Source organism: Suricata suricatta, chromosome 2 (assembly GCF_006229205.1).
Source record: "Suricata suricatta isolate VVHF042 chromosome 2, meerkat_22Aug2017_6uvM2_HiC, whole genome shotgun sequence".
NCBI classification, from domain to species: Eukaryota; Metazoa; Chordata; class Mammalia; order Carnivora; family Herpestidae; genus Suricata; species Suricata suricatta.
Genome location: NC_043701.1, coordinates 79,496,132 through 79,515,230, shown reverse-complemented (window position 1 = coordinate 79,515,230; position 19,099 = coordinate 79,496,132). Strand labels below are relative to the sequence as shown.

The window sequence follows — 19,099 nt, the reverse complement described above, 5'->3', positions numbered from 1 at the left end:
CTTGATTTCTTTGAATTTTTTATTTTGGTCCTGATATGTAAAGATGGCTCTGGAATTTCTTAATAGGAGGACTTGAGACAACAACCAGACCCCAGTCCTTCCTGGCTGAAAGGAAGGGCAACGGAACATGCAACTGCATTTGCATCGCAAGCATATTGTTTATATGAATTGTATTTAGAATGTCCTGGGACATGAGCCTCTCCAAGGCAAACTGAAAGACAAGAAAAAGAAATTGACTGTAGGCAATAGTAAACCTATATTAATGTAAATGTCTTTGTTACTTTTATATTTTTCTAGGACTTTGGAGATCATCTTCAAAAATCAAAAATGAAGTTCACACTGACCCGTCGGTGCTTGGTACTCTTCATCTTCCTAAATGTAAGTAAAACATTATATAAGCCATGTTAATAAAAAATGCTGGCATGGGGCATGTGATGGAATGGGCACTTGCACAGGGAGAGATCTTGCCAAAACTACGTTCCACAAGCCCAAACTATCATTTCCTTGATATTTTGTTAACAGACACCCCCCTTTTAGTGTTATGATTCACTGAAAAATGTGAGCTTTGTTTACAGAAATTTAGCGTTAACTTGAGACATCTCCACATGTCTTGGACATTAACATCGAAAGCTAATAATGTCCTTAAACAAGATGTTTTTCATCCTAGACATGTGGATCTGAATCATTTTCTAGACTTCTGTCTTTTTCAAACATCTAAACTCTTCCAGTCTGGTTATTGGTTTTAAATGCGTTTGTCATAAAAAAAAAAAAAAAAAAACTAAGATTCTTAAGTCTTAACATACCAATGTCATTCCATAACTCTTTCTCTGGCCTTTTAAATCATGCCCAATTTCTATAACTTTATATTGTTTTATTTCTAAATGGTTAGCAAGTAGTCAGAACTGCAATTATCTTAGAAAATACTACCAGTGCCTGCCTATTTATTTGTGTTAACTCCCCATCACATCAATTTCCATAGTACATGAAAGAGAGCACATAAAATTATGTAAATTTTATGTCAATAAATTAGGAGTTGTATTGATCCTTATCCTGTCTACCACATCAGAACAACAATGGCCAATGAATTATACCTGGCAATAAAATTCAGTCAGTAGTTGATCCTCTTACACTCACACAAACAAAACCAGTCCAGGGTTCTAGGATTTACATCGTTAATTAATGTGTAGTCATAGGCTTAACAAGGTCGCATAAACTTTCTCTTAAACATTAGTTAGGGGAAAATACCACTAATATTTAATAAATGTTAATCTTATTTTTAAGGAAATTTTTATTTTTATAATGTTATACATCAAATAAATAGTTTATGGGTATGATTGTCCGTATAGTCCTTTTGCATCTACTTTGATATCGAGCACAGTCTATTTTGTGATGTAAAAGTATCATTATAATCTTTAGATAAAATACAATATAATTTGCTAAAAGTAATCCAATATTTGGAAATGCAGGTCACTTCATGCCATTGTAAATATAATTTTAAAAAACTGAAGAATGTTGTAGAAACTATTAGCATATTTTATTTTGTCTATAAATGCCCAAGCTTTATGTGAGATTCTATCGCTGCAGAAATAGTGGTATATTCTATTTGTGATGGATACTGTTATTTTTATAGCTTAAATTAAATCCTATGTAATCAATTTTATATATATATAATTTTATTTCATAAAGCATATAATTATACTAAACATTGACAGAAAAAAGCTAAAAGAATTTTAACTAGATATAAGACAGTTTGTTACCATCTTTTTTATTATAAAGACTACAGATAATTTTTGGTGTGCTAAAAAATTAAAGTAGATCAATTCTATTCAAAATTTTTACAAACTTCAAAGATTAAAATAATTTCATATATTTGAGCCATGGGCAGAAATGTTTTATGGTTTGTTAGCATCTCTTTACTAGCAAACATACTGCACAGGGCACATAAGTGGCTTTGTGCTCTCTTTCCTGTGATAAACAGAAATTTGCTTCTCTGTCTTGTATTTAGATCATATATTTGATTTGGAGAATTTTTCCATAAAAATTTTTTGATATGACAATTTCCTTGTTAAACACACATTGTATTCCACATTGATACTCCTTCAAAAAATATAATTTTTTAAAAAGTGGAATTGATTTTAATTACTATAAAATATTACTTCTTTGATATATTATTGTGAAAAACCACTGCCAGTATATTTGTTGAATTCTACCAACCTGATTTCCAAATGGTCTTTAAAGTATCGATTTGAGTTACCACATCCCATGAGCCTCAGTTTACATTAAGCAAAACCACCCACTCACTTCCTCTCTCCTATCTGCAGTCATGCAATAGACTTAGAACAGTACTTGGCACATAGTGAGTTCTCAAAAAAAATTATGATAATAATTATAGCAACAATGATAAAGACACAGAAAAACTAGATTCTTCTGAGAAGCATTTGTTATTGTTAACGTATCTGTATTTCCCTATTTGCTTGGAATTTATCATTATGAAGCAGTTTTGTTGTTTAAATAATGTTTAAGTAGAACAAACTAGGCTACCAACCATCTGATCCTACCTGGAAGAACCAAGTTAACACTTTATAAAGTTCTATTTTATTCTTTGTTATTTTGAAAACTACAAACAATTCCAACATGTACATTGTCAATATTAAGGATGGTGACATCGAAATCCTGTTGGTTATATCAAGTTGTAGATTCTAGAATCCTGTTCCTTTTAGAGAAGCTCTGTCTGTGGCAATCAATAGAAATTTCTCCCTTCAGCACTGCAGCATGGGTTCCCACATTTTTTCAGGTTTGAACGACTGCAGAGATAGACTATTTCCTAAAGTTCTACATAGAACAGTCCTATAAGTGTCTTGTCTCTGTGCTTTTAGAAACCAAGAAGTAGGCTGATTGTCTTACATCAAAGTAGGAATTGCTTGAGTACATGGCCATTCAAGCCAGATTGTTTTCCACTGGACTCCATGATTCGTGTCTACGAAACCTCCTAGAATGGAAGCCCCATGGGGGCAGGGACCTTGCCAGACTTGTTCACTGCAGAATCTCCAGTACCTAGAACTGTAACCAGCAAGAGGGAAGCAAACTGAAAGAACAAGCGGTGCTTCAGCTACGTACGGACTGCAGGTACTGGTGGCAGCTTGGTGGCCGTATCTGTGGCGCCATTTACTTGAATCTTTAGGAGTGACATCACATATACGGCGGCTAAACTGCTACATAAGACAACAATTAAAAGATTGGTTTTTGTTTTCCTTTGAGAGAATCACATAAGATGGCTTGTATGCAAACCTTTGAACATGAATCCTTATCCAGAAAAGCAATGTGCTCTTAATATCTCATCTCTATCTTCATTTGAGCACAAAATATTTATATATGTGCCCAAATATATAATATAATGTCATACTTATGATAAGTAAAATATTTTTAAGTCTTTCACATTGCTTGGTAGTCAAATCTAATCACTACTGCTTCTTTTTTACCTCGGTATTGCTGAATATTATACCACCTCACTAGCCATTTTTATTGGTACAAAATCATTAGCAAAATGTTTCTATGTTCAATGAACTTTATGAAATTTGTATATGTATTATTCTTAAGCAGTAGTAATTCCATTATTATAATTGTAAATATATATTAGTTATCTGTCTATATCTTCACATCTGTTATATATACATATAGCAGAATGCCTCAAAGTATATGTTATTTTCAGAAGAAAGGCACTGAAGCATTCAGTTACCACTGGAAACATACTGTCATCATTGCTCACTCACAAACCAACAAGGAGCAGACTCAGATTACTTTGTCTCATCTATGACAGAAGTTCTAATTTCTCATTCCTTCAATGTTGAAACAATCTCTATTGAACCAGGATCCAAACCAAGTTTACTGGAGTTTGTTTCAATGTTGCAAGAATGTTAGGATTGATGCTGCTGTTATCTACATAAACTACACCTTCTATTTCAGATGGTCATATCTACACTGTTATTGATGTTAAAACTTCATTAAAACAAATCGTGCTGTAATTGAAAATACAAGTACCAGGTTTTCCTCTTGATATCCTTGCACATAATGCCTCCCCATGGCTTCCATGAATTTCCAACTAGTGCAGGAATATTTCTTAATTGGTTGCCCAGTCCATTAAAAGATAGAATTCAGAATATTTCTTCTGAAAAGAATGCCAAATTTAAACACAATGCTCCCTAGCACCTAAAATGTCTAATATATAAGTGACAGAAAATATTTATGTATTACATCACATTCCATCTTCTCATTTGATTTGAATATGGTGAGAAAATGGTTCATAAATAAATAATGTATCTGACAATAATTCTCATGTCAATTAAAGATTCTAAGAATGAGCTACAAAGAATCTGAAATAGATGCATAAGATTCATCTATAATTCATATCTCTTGTAGAGATACAATGATCTATTAAATACCATGGTTACGTGGTCTTTAGATTGTTAAAACATGCAGCCACATGCGTTCACACAAACGTAGGCTGGTATAAGCCACGATGAAGTCTTTAACATGAAATCTATTCAAAATGTGTACTTTTTACTCCCAAACCACATTCCAATTCCAGTCCACATTCTATTCCATTGAATACTGAGCATTCAATGATTGATGGTTCTTTACATTTCACAGTTCCTGGTGTCAGGAACTATTTTATGTTGGTCTTTCTTGCTAGACTGTAAGCTCCATGAGAGCAGGATCTATGCTTGTTTTATTCCGCACTAGCATAATCCTTGGCTGATCAAGTTCTGTGACTATTTGCTGACTGGTTGATCTTAAAACTAGAAGGGAAGAATCACATGACAACAGAACAATGTTCAACTACATTGGTAAAGGATTTGTGCATTTTAAATAATTTCTGTGAGTTCGTTAATTTCTTTTTTTCTGTCATACATTCAAGAAGCATTAAAATGAGAAACAGTCCTAATATTTAGAGTGGTATTAACTACACTCACAGTAAATATCCATCTGGAGTCATCACAGTATATAATAAATATTCACCCTCTTCTGTTTGCAAGCAGTTTCTACTCAGATGCCTTGCTGGCACTTTCAAAACAAGAACAAAAGAAAACTTACCTTCTTCCTCCTAGTAAGGCTTTCCTTTCCTAATGCCTCCCTTCTCAGGCACTCCCATTCTTGTCCATCAGGTAGGTTAAAAGACCCACATAATGCTATTTGACTATTACTGTTCTCCAGTCCTTATTTCAGATATATGTTCTATCATTTGAGAAAGTGCTAAGGGTTGTGCTTCCCTATTCCCTCATGTAGTGCTCTGGTCCATGCCTTCAGCTTCCTGGCTCCCTCGCCAGCTCCAATCTGTGAACATCTGATGCCCACCACATGAATTTTACTAATAAGTCCTTTCACAAACTTCTCTGATCAAAGGCCTGCAGTACATCTTTAATTTATTGTCATGTTTTAATGATATTAGCTAAAATGTATTGAACCTTTCATTGCACCGGGCACTTTGTATTGTTTTCTCAGGGCTCCATATTATCTGATTTTTCTTGACTCCATTTCTTCCTAGCCCCCAAATATGCTCCTCTCCAGGAAGAATGGTTTCCTTATGGAGTCTCACATTTCCTGCCTTTGGGACGTATACGCATTCCTCTCCCTTCATTCAGAAAGTCTTCCCTCTCCACTCTGCCTTTGCAGACACTACATATACTCAAAGTCCAACGGAAATTCTACGCATCTCTAATGGTCACTGACTATTCTTGCTCCATGCCCACACTCCGAATTTTTGTTGTATTATGCATTGTACAGTTTAGCATCTGATGACATGCTATCTGATAGGACAGCATGCCACATACACACAATGACACACACTGGAAAACAGTGTGGTTATACCCCAAGTAGCCTAGCCTGAAGTGTACAGGTCAACTTAATGAAAATGAGTTTGTTTTAGAGACTGTGAGGAATAGACAAATCTGTATAACACTATTTCTGCCATCAATACATTTGGGGAAACTTCAACTGTATAATAATTTAGACAGAATAAGACCAAATAAAAAAATGTGTTTCATGGTGTGATAGAGAGCAACTTCCTAACTTCTGAAGAAGAAAAAGTCAGTGTAGGCTGAAGCTTACAGTCATCTCTGAACAAGTCTCTATGCAGAACATCGTATAGAAAATCAAAGACTCAAGCACCACCAAAAATATCATGGCCACAGAAGAAATTGAAATCTTTTTTTTTTTAACATCTATTTATTTTTGAAAGACAGAGAGAGACAGAGCACAAGAAGGAAATGGGCAGAGAGAGAATGAGACACAGAATGTGAAGCAGGCTCCAGACTCTGAGCTGTCAGCACAGAGCCCAATGCGGGGCTCGAACCCACAAACCATGAGATCATGACCTGAGCCAAAGTTGGATGTGCAACTGGCTGAGCCACCAGGTGCCCTGAAATTGAAATCTACATAAACATAACTTAGGACGATATGTCAGGCAATGATCATGACCAATGACAGCCTGTACCAAAAGTGCAGAAACACTAAGGGAAATATTTAAGATTTGAATTGACTTCCAGCAGTGAAAATAAATTACCCTGTGTAGGTCCCCTGCTGACAAAGCCTATTTAAAGATATTAAGGCCAATTATCCAATGCACAGTATCTCAGAAGAACAGATTTTGTTTGTTCTATGGAATACCTGGAGTGAATTTCTGGCAGTGTACATAATCTAAGCACAGATAAAAATCAGCTGAAAGAATCTAATTAAAAAGTTTACTTATTGCTCTAATATAACTATTTTAATACCGTGATTCATGATTATTAGAAGTTCCAAAGAAGGCAAAATTGATTTAATATTGGTATTTTTTTTTTGGAAATCAGGTTATTTGTTTTGTTTACTTCTAAACTTAACAGTGTAATAAAATGAAAACAATTGTATATGATAAAGAGGTACGTGAGTTTGAGTGGGTGCTATACATTTTCAGTAGTGCATAGAATGAATGCAAATATCAAATTTGTAGGTAGAATTTGTAGATGAACTATAAATACATTTTTTTAGTTATGAAGAAAAATATTTCACATGGAGACCATATAATTGTTGCTTATGGAAGGAAAATGTTTTCAAACTTTTTGACTGTCTCATTTATTTTTGTAGATATTGGCTCCTGCTCTCTATAAGTGACTAGTTTTTCTTTTAAATACAGCACCCAACCCCAATTCTTCCTGCCACTTCAAATGACACCTATCCTCCAGATATGAAGTCCGAGCCATTTCTGTACGTCCTAGGACGAAAGAAAATGTCGGACGCGCAGTACAAATGCTATGACCGCATGCAGCAGTTGCCCCCGTACCAAGGAGACGGTAAGAAGAAAGATGTATGAAAATACGTGTTTCAAACATCATTAAAGGTTTTTTGCTTCAGGGATAAATATGCGTTGACTAATTTTAATGTGCCAGCAGTTTTAACAGTGGTTTTCAAACTATCGTATGCTTGTGTATTTCATGTTGAAGACATGCTTATTTTCTTTGCTCAAGTTCACCCAATTGGTTTTGGGCTAACATCTGCACTTATGACAAAACTACTACAGTAACTCAGTATTCACACCTGGCAAGGAGGAACAATGCAGGACAAGATGAGGGAGAGGAATTGGACAATGATAGGAAGGGAATGGTGGGCAGAGAATTTGCCTTGGGTGAATCCTGTCAACACCCTATCTTGTTTGGGTTAATTAAGCAGTATCTCCCCTTAGCTGTCAATTAGTTGTTAACTAGTGCTATTTCTTCTCCTTTTCTATCCCCAGTTCCCAGAGAAATTAGAAAAAAAGCTGTCTCCTAGGCAGGCATTGTTTATCTATCACCTTCTCTAGAGTGCTCTATGTGACTGATCAAATACTGTCAGGGGCAAACATATTCTCTTAGCTTTAGAGGGCTATGTGATGGCCAAGCATTACTATGCCTGTTTCAGTTCTCTCCCCTGTCCCCTAAAACATTTGAAAAGATCCAACAAGATCTCATGCCCCTTGTGTATTCTTAGATAACACTGCTTGTGTGGTGGTGGGGAGGGAATATTGGTTAACTATATTCTATTACTACACATGGTTTGCCTTTAAATAGTTAAAGTTTTTAATTTCAACCTCCTATTTTTAGAATTTTTCCTTTAAACAAAACTCAAGACAGTGGAAAGATAGATACATATTATTCTTCTGTTTCCAGTAGTTTCAGTGTTTTTTAAGAACCTTAAAAGTCATTAGATGCAACTCTGCCCAAAGAAGAAATCATTTCTTCTGAAGCAAGTGAAATAACAGAAACCCAAAATTTATGTTCAGAGACCAAGTGAGAGCAGCCTCCTTCATCACTTAGTCTTAATCATTTTGGGAGGCTGAACTTTTGTGATATGATCATTATTTTAAGATTTCTTTTTTCTGCTTCTTTTCTTTTCCTTTTCTCTTTGCTTTTCCTTCCTATTTCTTTCTTCCCTTCGTTCCTCCGTCCTTCCTTTTTTACATTCTTGAACTGCCTTCAAAGCCTGAGGCTTATTCTTTTGAATAGCTTTATGGAGATCAATCTTCACATTTTAGAGTAGACTAAATTTTGAAAGCAATGAGATACTACTAAGAGCCGATGCTGATAACTCCATCAACTACTCAAACTGAGCATTATTTTAGCTACTAACAAAGTGTGATTCTAAAATAAGACTAGGGGCACCTGGATGGCTCAGTCTGTTGAGCATCTGACTTTGGCTCAGGTCATGATCTCACTGTCTGTGGGCTCAAGCCCCACATCCGGCTCTGTGCAGACCGCTAGCTCGGATCCTGCTTCAGATTCTGTGTCTCCCTCTCTCTCTCTGTCCCTCTTCTGCTCACTCTCTGTCTCTGTCTCTCAAAATAAAATAAATACATAAAAAATTTTTTTAAATAAAAATAAATAAATAAATAAATAAAATAATAAGACTAGATTTCTGTTACCTATTAACTATCTACAAATGCATCTCCCACAGAAATTTTGAACAATGAATTTTAAACTCTTGGATTAAGAATAGAACTATCCAAGGCAATACCTTTGAAGATTAATGGTTGGTAGGATCCATATGTTCCAAAACCATATAGTTTTTTTTTTCCAAGGTAAGCCTCTTATCCAGGGTTGATACTGCATATACCTTTCACAAGATTTCTTTGCAGCATTTCTAGAGATATCATCAAGGAAAGGTTTTGGAGGAAAGATTCCCTACAGATAACATGTATGTCTTTTGAGGAACAAATGGAGAAAACCCTATAAAAAGGAGTTGGTAAAGTTAATATCTTTATTTTGTTACTGCTGCTGTTCTTTTTAATATTTCCATATGCATATCAAGAGCTCCAGAATACCCATCTATTAAATAGTTAGGTCTTGTTTAACACCGTCAATTCCCTGCTGATGATTCTGCAACTTTTTCCAACTTCAGTGTTAATCTCTCTCTGGGTAATCAGGTCCGTATTGCAACCGTACCTGGGATGGCTGGCTGTGCTGGGATGATACTCCAGCTGGAGTTCTGGCCCAGCAATACTGCCCAGACTACTTTCCGGACTTTGACTCATCAGGTAAGATAATTCTTTTTATTTCATATTTTGCTTTGCTTTTATTTTTTTTAATGTTTTATTTATTTTTGATACAGAGAGAGACAGAGCATGAGAGGGGGAGAGGCAGAGAGAGAAGGAGACACAGAACCGAAAGCAGGCTCCAGGCTCTGAGCTAGCTGTCAGCACAGAGCCTGACACGGGGCTCGAACCCACAAACGTGAGATCTGACCTGAGCCGAAGCCGGAGGCTTAACCGACTGAGCCACCCAGCGCCCCCATTTTGCTTTGCTTTTAGAATTTTCATGGTTCTGAAAAGAAAATCAGATATAAAAGATATCTATCTCATCATGCTCTTGTGTTTCAGCACTTTCTGAAGCATTTCCTTACCAGAAATATTACTCAGTTGCACAAATGTTGCAGGCTCCCCTTGTTTTTTAAGTTCCATTACTGGTCAGTTGTGTAAGTTGGGTCTTAAATTCTTTAAAAAAGTTAAATTTTTATATATTTCAAATATTTATTATTAAATTTTAGTAAAACTTTAAATTAATTTTTAAAACTCTGTGAAATCTTACTTAAATGTGGTTGTTCTTAAGTTTTCAATTGTCTCACATTTAGAGACTTATGCAAATGCTTGGTCTAGAGTTCTGGTCTGCTGGGCTGATACAGCATGTACAATGGAAATTTTATATAACATCAAAAGTTATATAGGGGCCCCGGGATGGCTCAGTTGGTTAGGTGTCCAACTTCATGATCTCATAGTTCATGAGTTTGAGCCCCACGTCAGGCTCTGTGCTGACAACTTGGAGCCTGGAGCCTGCTTCGGATTCTGTGTCTCCCTCCCTCCCTCTCTCTCTCTCTCCCTCTCTCTCTCTCTCTCTCTCTCTCACTCTTGCTCTCTCTCAAAAATAAATAAACATTAAAAAATTTTAAGAAAAAGAAAGTTCTATAAAACTGTCATGTCTAAAGGAAAATAAATCAGAAGGTGGTAATTCTAGACATCCACTAGATTTGTGTTCCAACAGGAGTTTATTAAAATATGTTCAGTAAATAAGACTAATGTTGTTATAATGGATCATACTAACACCCAGCTCCATGCCCTGCATGACATAAGCAGTCAATAAATGTGTGTTAATTAAATGAGTGACACCAAATTCACTTTAGTTATAAAAGTAACACAGGGATACTTTTCATTGAGTATCATTTTTAACTTCTCAAAACATTTTCATATATATTATCTCATTTTATACTCACACAATATTTGACACAAAATTGCAAGTGAATCAAACTCCAGACTTACCTAACCCTCTCTTTATAAGTAAATGCAGGAGCGCCTGGGTGGCTCAGTCAGTTAAGCATTTGACTTCAGCTCAGGTGACAACCACAATTTGTGGGTTCGAGCCCCGCATCAGGCTCTGTGCTCAAAGCTCTGAACCGGGAGCCTGCTTCAGAGCCTGCCCCTCCCCTGGTTGTGTATATATATTTATAAGTAAGTGCAACAGTCTCAGAAAAGCATTTGGGAAACAATACTTCTAAACCTCCATACAAATTTGTGCAGATTGAAGTACTTTTAGAACATTCTAGGGAAGATATGTTTTTCCTTCAGGCCTCAATCTAGCTACACAGGTGTAACTGGAAGTTGGGTCAGGATGCTTAGGCAGGGTAAAGGTCTAGGAGTACCAGCTACCAAGAGTAGTGAGAAGCCAGGGGACTAATAAGATGTATCTCTGAACTGTCAGCTATCCAAATAAATTGATGGTCTGGAATCCAAGATGCTCTGGTAGTTAGTGGTCAGGAGCACTTCAAGAAATGTATAAAGAGATATTTGAGTTTGTATAACAGCGTCAATCCAGAGACTAGTTACATGGGGGTCAGGGGGATGGATTTGGGTAGGCATTAGCAATGAGTGATTCTCAACTTAGCTAAGAACCTAGAAAACTGAACAAAATCCTAATGCCTGGCACTACCCCAGATATTCTGAATTAATTCGTTTGGAGCATAGCCTGGACATGATCTTTTAAAGTTCTGCTTGTGACTAAGTATATAGCCAAGATGAAAATGTGTTAAATAATAAAGAGAGTCCAGATAAGAAAGTGGCTGGTACCAGGAAAGCTCAACCAATATGCTAAGTAGCTGTGCCCATGGGAGGCAGAACCCAGAATCAGACAAGACTGATACAGACAATAGAGGAAGAGGAGTAAACAGCAGTAGCCACCCAGCTTCAGGGACTGTGGGTGTTGGGGCCAGAAAAATTCTGTTCCAAAACACTAGACAGAAAACCTGCCCCATTTAAATATTATCTGGGATTAAGATACTGAGTATAAATCTTAGTTATAAAAGAGATCATATGCATAAAAAAAAAAAAAAAAAAGACCCATATGGAAGTTGGGTCTCTTTAAATCCCAGTTAACAGGTCAGGTCTCTTCCTGAGAGCAGAGGTTCCTGAGCCTGCCAAGTGTGTGTAAGTGGCTCTAGGTGTTGAACTGGCTGGCTGTAGGTCAGAGCCCCAGGGAGTCAGGTCATTCCATTTCAAGCTCCAAATCTCTTTTAACAAGATGTGATATATCACAAGATGTCATATAACAGAACATAGTAATCCCTCCACACCTCACAGTGCTGATTTTACTCAATGTCCTTTTGGGAATGGTTCCACGGAAGACTTAGAATAGTCGGTCAGTGGAAGGGAATGCCTGGGTCCTAACAGGAAGGATCTTCAGTGAACTAGCATTTTGAAGAGAGGAATCAGTGTATGTTTCATGCTTAAGAGATTATGTGTGAAAAACAAACCTGGGCTATCAGGTTTTTCTGAGAGTCGTTTGGTCAGAGTTTCTACCACCTTTCAGGGTCAACCAACCCATATGTTTCTCTTTGCTCCCTGACAGTAAATGACAAGAGGTTACTGCTGCATAGACCAAGAGTGAGAACTTCAGTTAAGAGAGAAAACAATAATCAAATGGTAAAATCTAGGCCAGAAAGTCTCTGGAATCCAGATTAGAGCAGAGAAATTAGTCTATCCCTATATCAATGTTTGAGAGATCCTTTTGGTGCTTCTAGCAAGGATGAGATCCAAAGTTCTACCACAGTGAGACAGAGATAAGGAAATTGAGATTACAGGGCATTACTTTAAAAACCAGTTCAGGTCAGCAGCCCCTTCTGAAAATTCTCATTGTGAAAAGAGGAAGGGCTTAGTGTTGTGCCCTGCTCAGCACTACATTCCTGTAAACTCTAACTGAATGCTACTTGATAATCTTTCCGGCTTTTATTGACTCTTCCCAATAAATGATACTTCATTAATCTTGACTTGACAGCTACATTGATTGGCACAAGAGCTTTTCTGCACTTGAGGCTACAAGGCCAGTTCCAAAGGAGCAATGGGCTCTTGCCAAAGTGGCTGGAATTATTGACTAAAAGGCAAGTTTTTGGTCAGCAAAACAGGGATTTCCAGGCATAGATCCATTAGAGCCATCTTATCAGCCTGGTTTGTAGAAAGAACCATTTCAAGTGGGGGACAAATCCACTTCAAAAGAAAAACACATACCTATATTCAACAAACTTTAATTCTTTAGAATTTTATCATTGACACAAAGCTTTATCTTGATGATAAACAAAACGGTTTAATGAAATGACAGAGATTTCACTTTAGACAAAGTGCTTGGTAAAAGACAGGTCATGAAAGAGTGAATAACAGCACTGAAATTCAAAAGAGGCTGATGGCCTGAAGGAATATGCTAGAATGTAAAAAGCAGATTGACAAGGAGGTGCTTAAGGCCCTGCCCTTATGTCAAATACTCAATCACGTTAATGGCACAGAGCCAAGATGGTCAACTTGTAGTTTAGGACAATGATTCTTAACCCTTGATACCTACTGGAATTGGTGAGCTTTTTAAAAATACTGATGACTGATTACCTCTCCAGTTAATCAAATTTTAATCTCTGGGATTGGGCTGAGAATCTGTAAAAAGCTCCATGTGAATTACATTGAAGTAAGCATGCTGCCCTCATCGTGGGGCAGTCCAAACCCAGAATCCTTTAGAGGGAAATACCAGTCTCGGAGCACTTGCAGAGCGGCTCCAGACTATGAAGGGACAGCAAGCTGTGCGGTGTGAGTACACAAGGATGTCTGGCTTGGAAAGGGAAGTTAGAATAGACATAACCTTTGTTCAGAAATTTAAAGACTTGCTAGGTGGGGGAGGACAAGGTCTTTTAGCTGCAATGGATAAAACCAAGAAATGCCTAGATCCAGACTTCCCTGACATCAAAACAAAATAATATTTCCTACAGCCTTGTCCATGATTGGAATGGACTTTTGAGGAAGTACACCCTTCCCTCCACCATAGAATATATTTTGCCTTACATAGCTAAAAATGTTGTTAACACCAACGGTAATCATTTTTATAAAATAATAAGTTTATTTCTGACAATATAATAAAGATAAGATACTGCACTGCAAGCCACTTTAATGTACACTTATTCATTAGTTTCTATTTTATTTAACTCAATATAATTTTTTCTTTCATTTGTGTAGCCAATCAGATTAGAATTTAAATACTATCTTATAGTCAACTAAGTTATTTATAATTCTTTGGATCACTGAATGGAGTGTAGATAACTTGGCCACAGAACCATGAGCCTGAATACAGAGTTTACTACCCCCACAATAGCTTTGGAATCAAGCAGACCATACCCAGATTTGACCCTTGGCCTTCCTTCTTGGTAGCCATGATAGGGAATTTACTTAACCTCTCTGAGCCTCGGTTTCCTCATATGTACAATGGGAAAACCAATACCCATCCTTAAAGGGTCATTATTAACATTTAAGAAAATAATTCTGCAAAGTGCTTAGCACAGTGCCCGGCCCATAGCAAGGTGGAGATCTTTAAAATGCCAATCCAGCCAAATCAGCAAATTTCACTATCACCTAAGAGATAGTTAAAGAAATAAATAGTGAAGGCTAAATCTATACATCCTTAATATGCCCTCTGTGGGATAAAGAGATGATTTAAATGAAATCTTTTTGAGAAGCATAAAAATTATTTCTTGATACACCCCTTAACCTTGAAATTCTTTGTTTTATTGGATTTAACTATATGAAATTGCCAATATTTGACCATCTGACTCACAAAAACTGCAGTTTCATGTAGTCAACCTAATAAATAAATATTGCATATAGATGAAGAAAAGTGTAATCCTGCTCTTCTCACATAGTTCCTATCTAAAATCAGAAATGTAATGTGTTTTTTTTTTAAATATGAGATACAGTATTGGTAACACTTTTTAGTGCAGCTGACCTGAAATTAAATTCTAGCTGATCCACCAGCCACTGACTTTTCAAACTCTATAACCTCTCTGCTTCTCGGCTTCCTGTTTATAAAATGGAGATACAGCAACTTCTGCTTTACATGGCTTCGCTAATGATAAAATGAGACAATGTACACTAAAACATCATGCATAATGCATGACTCATGATGGTGTCCATTGACCTATGTTCACATTCAAGTTATAGGAAGTGATTAACACTGTGGAATGGCTTTTAAGCTTTGTTTTTCCTTCTTGGTATTTTGAGATAGAATTGTAATAATTGTGTTTCATTAACAGAAAAGGTTACAAAATACTGTGATGAGAATGGGGATTGGTATAAACATCCTGAGAACAATCGAACCTGGTCCAACTATACTATGTGTAATGCTTTCACTCCTGAGAAACTGAAGGTAAGTTCAATTTCAAATTTCGGTCTTGGGTGAGGATGCCATTATTTTACATAGAAATATATGCATAACTATAAAACACCTGCTACCAAGAAGCAAACCTATTTTACAGAAGGAAATCAGATAATGGCTGGTAAGTTTCTAGGGACTCTATGAAGTAGCATTAGGGAAAAAAAATGGCATTTTTCTTCTTGTCTGGCACCTGGTGTCAAACAGTTCCAGGAGCATATAGAATCTGGCCATGTATAGTGAGGGAAATGGTGTCCGTGGAAGAGACAATGCAATTCCCCATGATGTCAGACATTAGGCAGCTTTCCAGGGACTCTCTAAGCTCTCTCTTCCATGAGAAAAGTTCCAAAATTAGAGATTTTTCCCCCAACCACAAAGTGACAGTTTCCCATCTTCCCTGCCCCCAAGATGCCCATTAAGAGTTTTACTATCAGGGCTTGAAGGAACCCTTTAGAATGGGGCTTCCCATCAGCCTATAGATAAAGGTATGGCAGTTCAGGTTATTTTCAGTGGAAATACTTTTGTCTTACTCCCAGTTAAATATTTTTAGTATCATCTCTGCTTGGAAACATTTTAAGCCAATGGGAAAAAACCCAGATATCTACTCCCCAAATGTATGAGAAATCTGAAAAAAAAAAATCACTAAGCCCACAATCAGCCTCCTCTCCCCACTGAGCTCGGAGAAACGGTCAGTGTTTAACCACATAGTATATCTTGGAGCAGCCCTGGTGACTGCAGTAGAAACCTATTGTTTCCTTCAAAGATAGGCCTGTATGCTAAATAATTACTGAGCTGGGAGCTAAAAGCACATCAGTGCTTCTGTTTGCTACAGAGAAGATTTAGGAGTATAGAAATTTTTCCTTTTATTAAAAACAAAACAAACAACAACAAAAAACAAACAAGATGAATAGGTAGCTTTGAGACCAGATGACTAGAGACCAGAGGGACATCTTGTCACAGGCACAGGTTTGGGGCACCAACACTGGTTACCTCTTCACAAATTGCATAGTGGCCCCTGAGAATTAGAGTCATGTCTACATCCTAATGGAGAGCTATTTACTTAATAAGGCCTGACTGAGATGACATGTCACCAAGTAAGGAATTCCTGAATGAGTGCTGATTATGATTTTACAGGAAAACAACAACAACAACAACAACTGTAACCTGTTAACTGAATTGTTATCAGGAGTGCATATCCAAATAAGTAATTCTTCATGCTGCCATATTAGACCTTCTCATTCTAGCCACATCTGAGTAAGAAATAAAGGATTTTAAGAGTAAACGTTCCCCTCTGGGCACCTAAACATAATGATTGAAATTCTTGGAATAAATCTTCCATATATATATATACAGGCAAATTTTTTTTTGTTTTGAAGAATCCATCTTAGAATTTATTTAAAAAAATAAAAATACAAAATACAAAAAGCACTTCTCAGTCTTAAGAATGACACCAAGAATGGCAACTAAATTATGATCTGTTGGTTTAAGCTTACATATTTAAATAACTTTATTTCAGAAGAATAAACACTTTGTAAAGTAGTCTGGAGGCAATTGAAAGAAAATAAATTAAATAAAATTTTCTTAGAAATAAAATATATAGAGGTAAAAATAAAATAGTGAGGGGTGCCTCATTTGGTTAAGCATCCGGCTTCGGCTCAGATCATGATCTCACAGTTCCTGGGTTCAAGCCCTGTATCGGGCTCTGTGCTGACAATTCAGAGCCTGGAGCCTGCTTCAGATTCTCCCTCTCTCTCTGACCCTCCCCTGCTTGCTCTGTCTCTCTCTGTCTCTCAAAAATAAATTTAAAAAAAACATTAAAAAAAATTTAATAAAATAAAATAGTGACAGAGGATAGGGGCATGAGCATATATCTAATTTTAAAACTTTACTTTTAATGGCAAGGAGATTCTACACGGTGACTATTTAAAAGTAAGAACTCTTAGAAATGCCACTCCTGGTTTTATTTGGTGGTGAAGTGAGAAAAATAGCCACACAATGAGTTTGTGGGAGAACAAACAGGAGCTAAGTGTCTGTTTTCTTGCAAAGATTCCTAAACACTTCCTAAGAAGGGGCCTATAAGCTATTTTGAAGTCTTTATCATAAACTCTAGATATAAATCAATGACTCCAACCTTAATTATCATTTCTGCAAAGGAAAAAAGCATTCTGTTAGGAGAGTAGTATCGATGAAAATGGCAAATAATATGTAAATGCCTGGTCAAGTGGAGCAACAGCCACCATTCAGGAGAAGTTGATTAGTTCATTTTGAAATTCTAACTCCTAGAAAGGCAATATTTGTTTCTGTCCAGCAGTAATGCATTTAACCAAACCAAGGACTCTGCATGCTTTGAGAGCCTTTTAGTGGAATCAGTGCTTCAATATCAGGCTCTTCACAAAGAAAGTGACGAGAATCAAATGTAGAAGGGTAATGATTTGTTCATAATAGGCACATTCTCCCAGGAATTAAAAAACTAATAGAAATTATCCAACTTAGCTATATTGCATTTGTATTGTGTGTTCTATTGATTACTAAGTGGTATCAGCTTTTGCTGTATGTTTACGTGATTTGAGTTATTATTAGGTGAATAGAAACTAAAAATTGTTTTATCTCTCTGACTTAATTTTTGGACCTGTATGATATTACACCCATTTTCTCATGGCTACTGTTTATTTAGATCATCTTTTCCCCATCATTTTATGACCTGTATTTCTGTATCCCAGCATTTAATGTTTCTTATAAGCAGCATGTAACTGTTTTAAAAATCATTTAATTTGACCACTTTATTTTACAGATTAAAACTACTGAGATCTAAAGGGGTGAAGTGGCTGACTTATGAGAGTCACACAAAGATTTAATCATTAATACTCTGAGTAAAGACCAGCTCTGATGTTCTTATACTCTTGTCCACCAGCTTATATTCTTCCCACCATATCATGCATATTCTAGTATAACTGATAATCTTATATTCTTTAACCTGTTAGCCCCAAATATTATAATTCAGTATAATTAAATTCTCTGAAATATGTTATAATTTTAGTAGATTTTTTCAAGGAGAACAGTTGTTGAATTACACTGATATTAAAAATAGAAACTATTTTCCTTCCTCTATTATCACTTATTTGCCTATTTATTTTTATAACTGGTTTGTTGTTGTTTTTCCAGAACGCGTACGTCCTGTACTACTTGGCTATTGTGGGTCATTCTATGTCGCTTTTCACCTTGGTGATTTCGCTGGGGATTTTCGTGTTTTTCAAGTAAGTACCCTCATAGCATCTGCTTTTTATTTTCTTATTTAAGGTACTGAAATAAATGGTAAACTCTACAAGAGTAGAGGGAAGGGTGACATTCTGTAAAACCACAAGAGAAATGCAACACCAGGAGTCATCAAGTAGCAAGGAAAATAAAATTAATTAAAACCTTTTTTAACCCTATCTCTGAGGCAAATAAGACGGATTCATATAATTCTCAAAGGCAATATGCCTTTCCCAAAATAAAACAGTCCTGTGAGCCCACAGGTACCCTGTGTTACCATGTTAAAGGCTCCACTAACCATCACGAATGTTGCAGGAAGTGTTGAGGAGAGGCTCTTCTTCCTTCTTTTACCCTCATCCTAAAATATGGAGGTCATGTCCAGAAGTTCAAATGCATGCCTAATTGTGGCCTGTATCACAGGTGAATTTGGCCGGTGGAGAAGTGTGGCTAGTGAGGCCATGATAGTGTTTAGCCAGAAAAGGAAGGTAAGGCTCTCTTCTGGCCTTGACTCACTCAGCCAGGTCCAAGGAGAATCTCTGGAAAAAGAGTCAAGTGTCAATGTCTTGCCCTTGCAAACCTGGCATCATCCACCACAGTTAGCTTCTAAGACACCGTGA

General features: G+C 36.5%; 1 protein-coding gene across 1 annotated transcript in view; it reads left to right on the top strand.

Moving 5' to 3' along the window:
* The first annotated feature begins 301 nt into the window (after positions 1-301).
* The window catches only part of CALCR (calcitonin receptor), a 59,541-nt gene continuing 40,743 nt past the window's right edge, over positions 302-19,099 (top strand). The window contains exons 1-5 of the mRNA XM_029957102.1: positions 302-378; positions 7,169-7,325; positions 9,431-9,541; positions 15,112-15,224; positions 18,393-18,484. Of these exons, the coding sequence (XP_029812962.1) occupies positions 328-378; positions 7,169-7,325; positions 9,431-9,541; positions 15,112-15,224; positions 18,393-18,484 (524 nt within the window). The 5' untranslated portion in view covers positions 302-327. The remainder of the gene's footprint in view (positions 379-7,168; positions 7,326-9,430; positions 9,542-15,111; positions 15,225-18,392; positions 18,485-19,099) is intronic.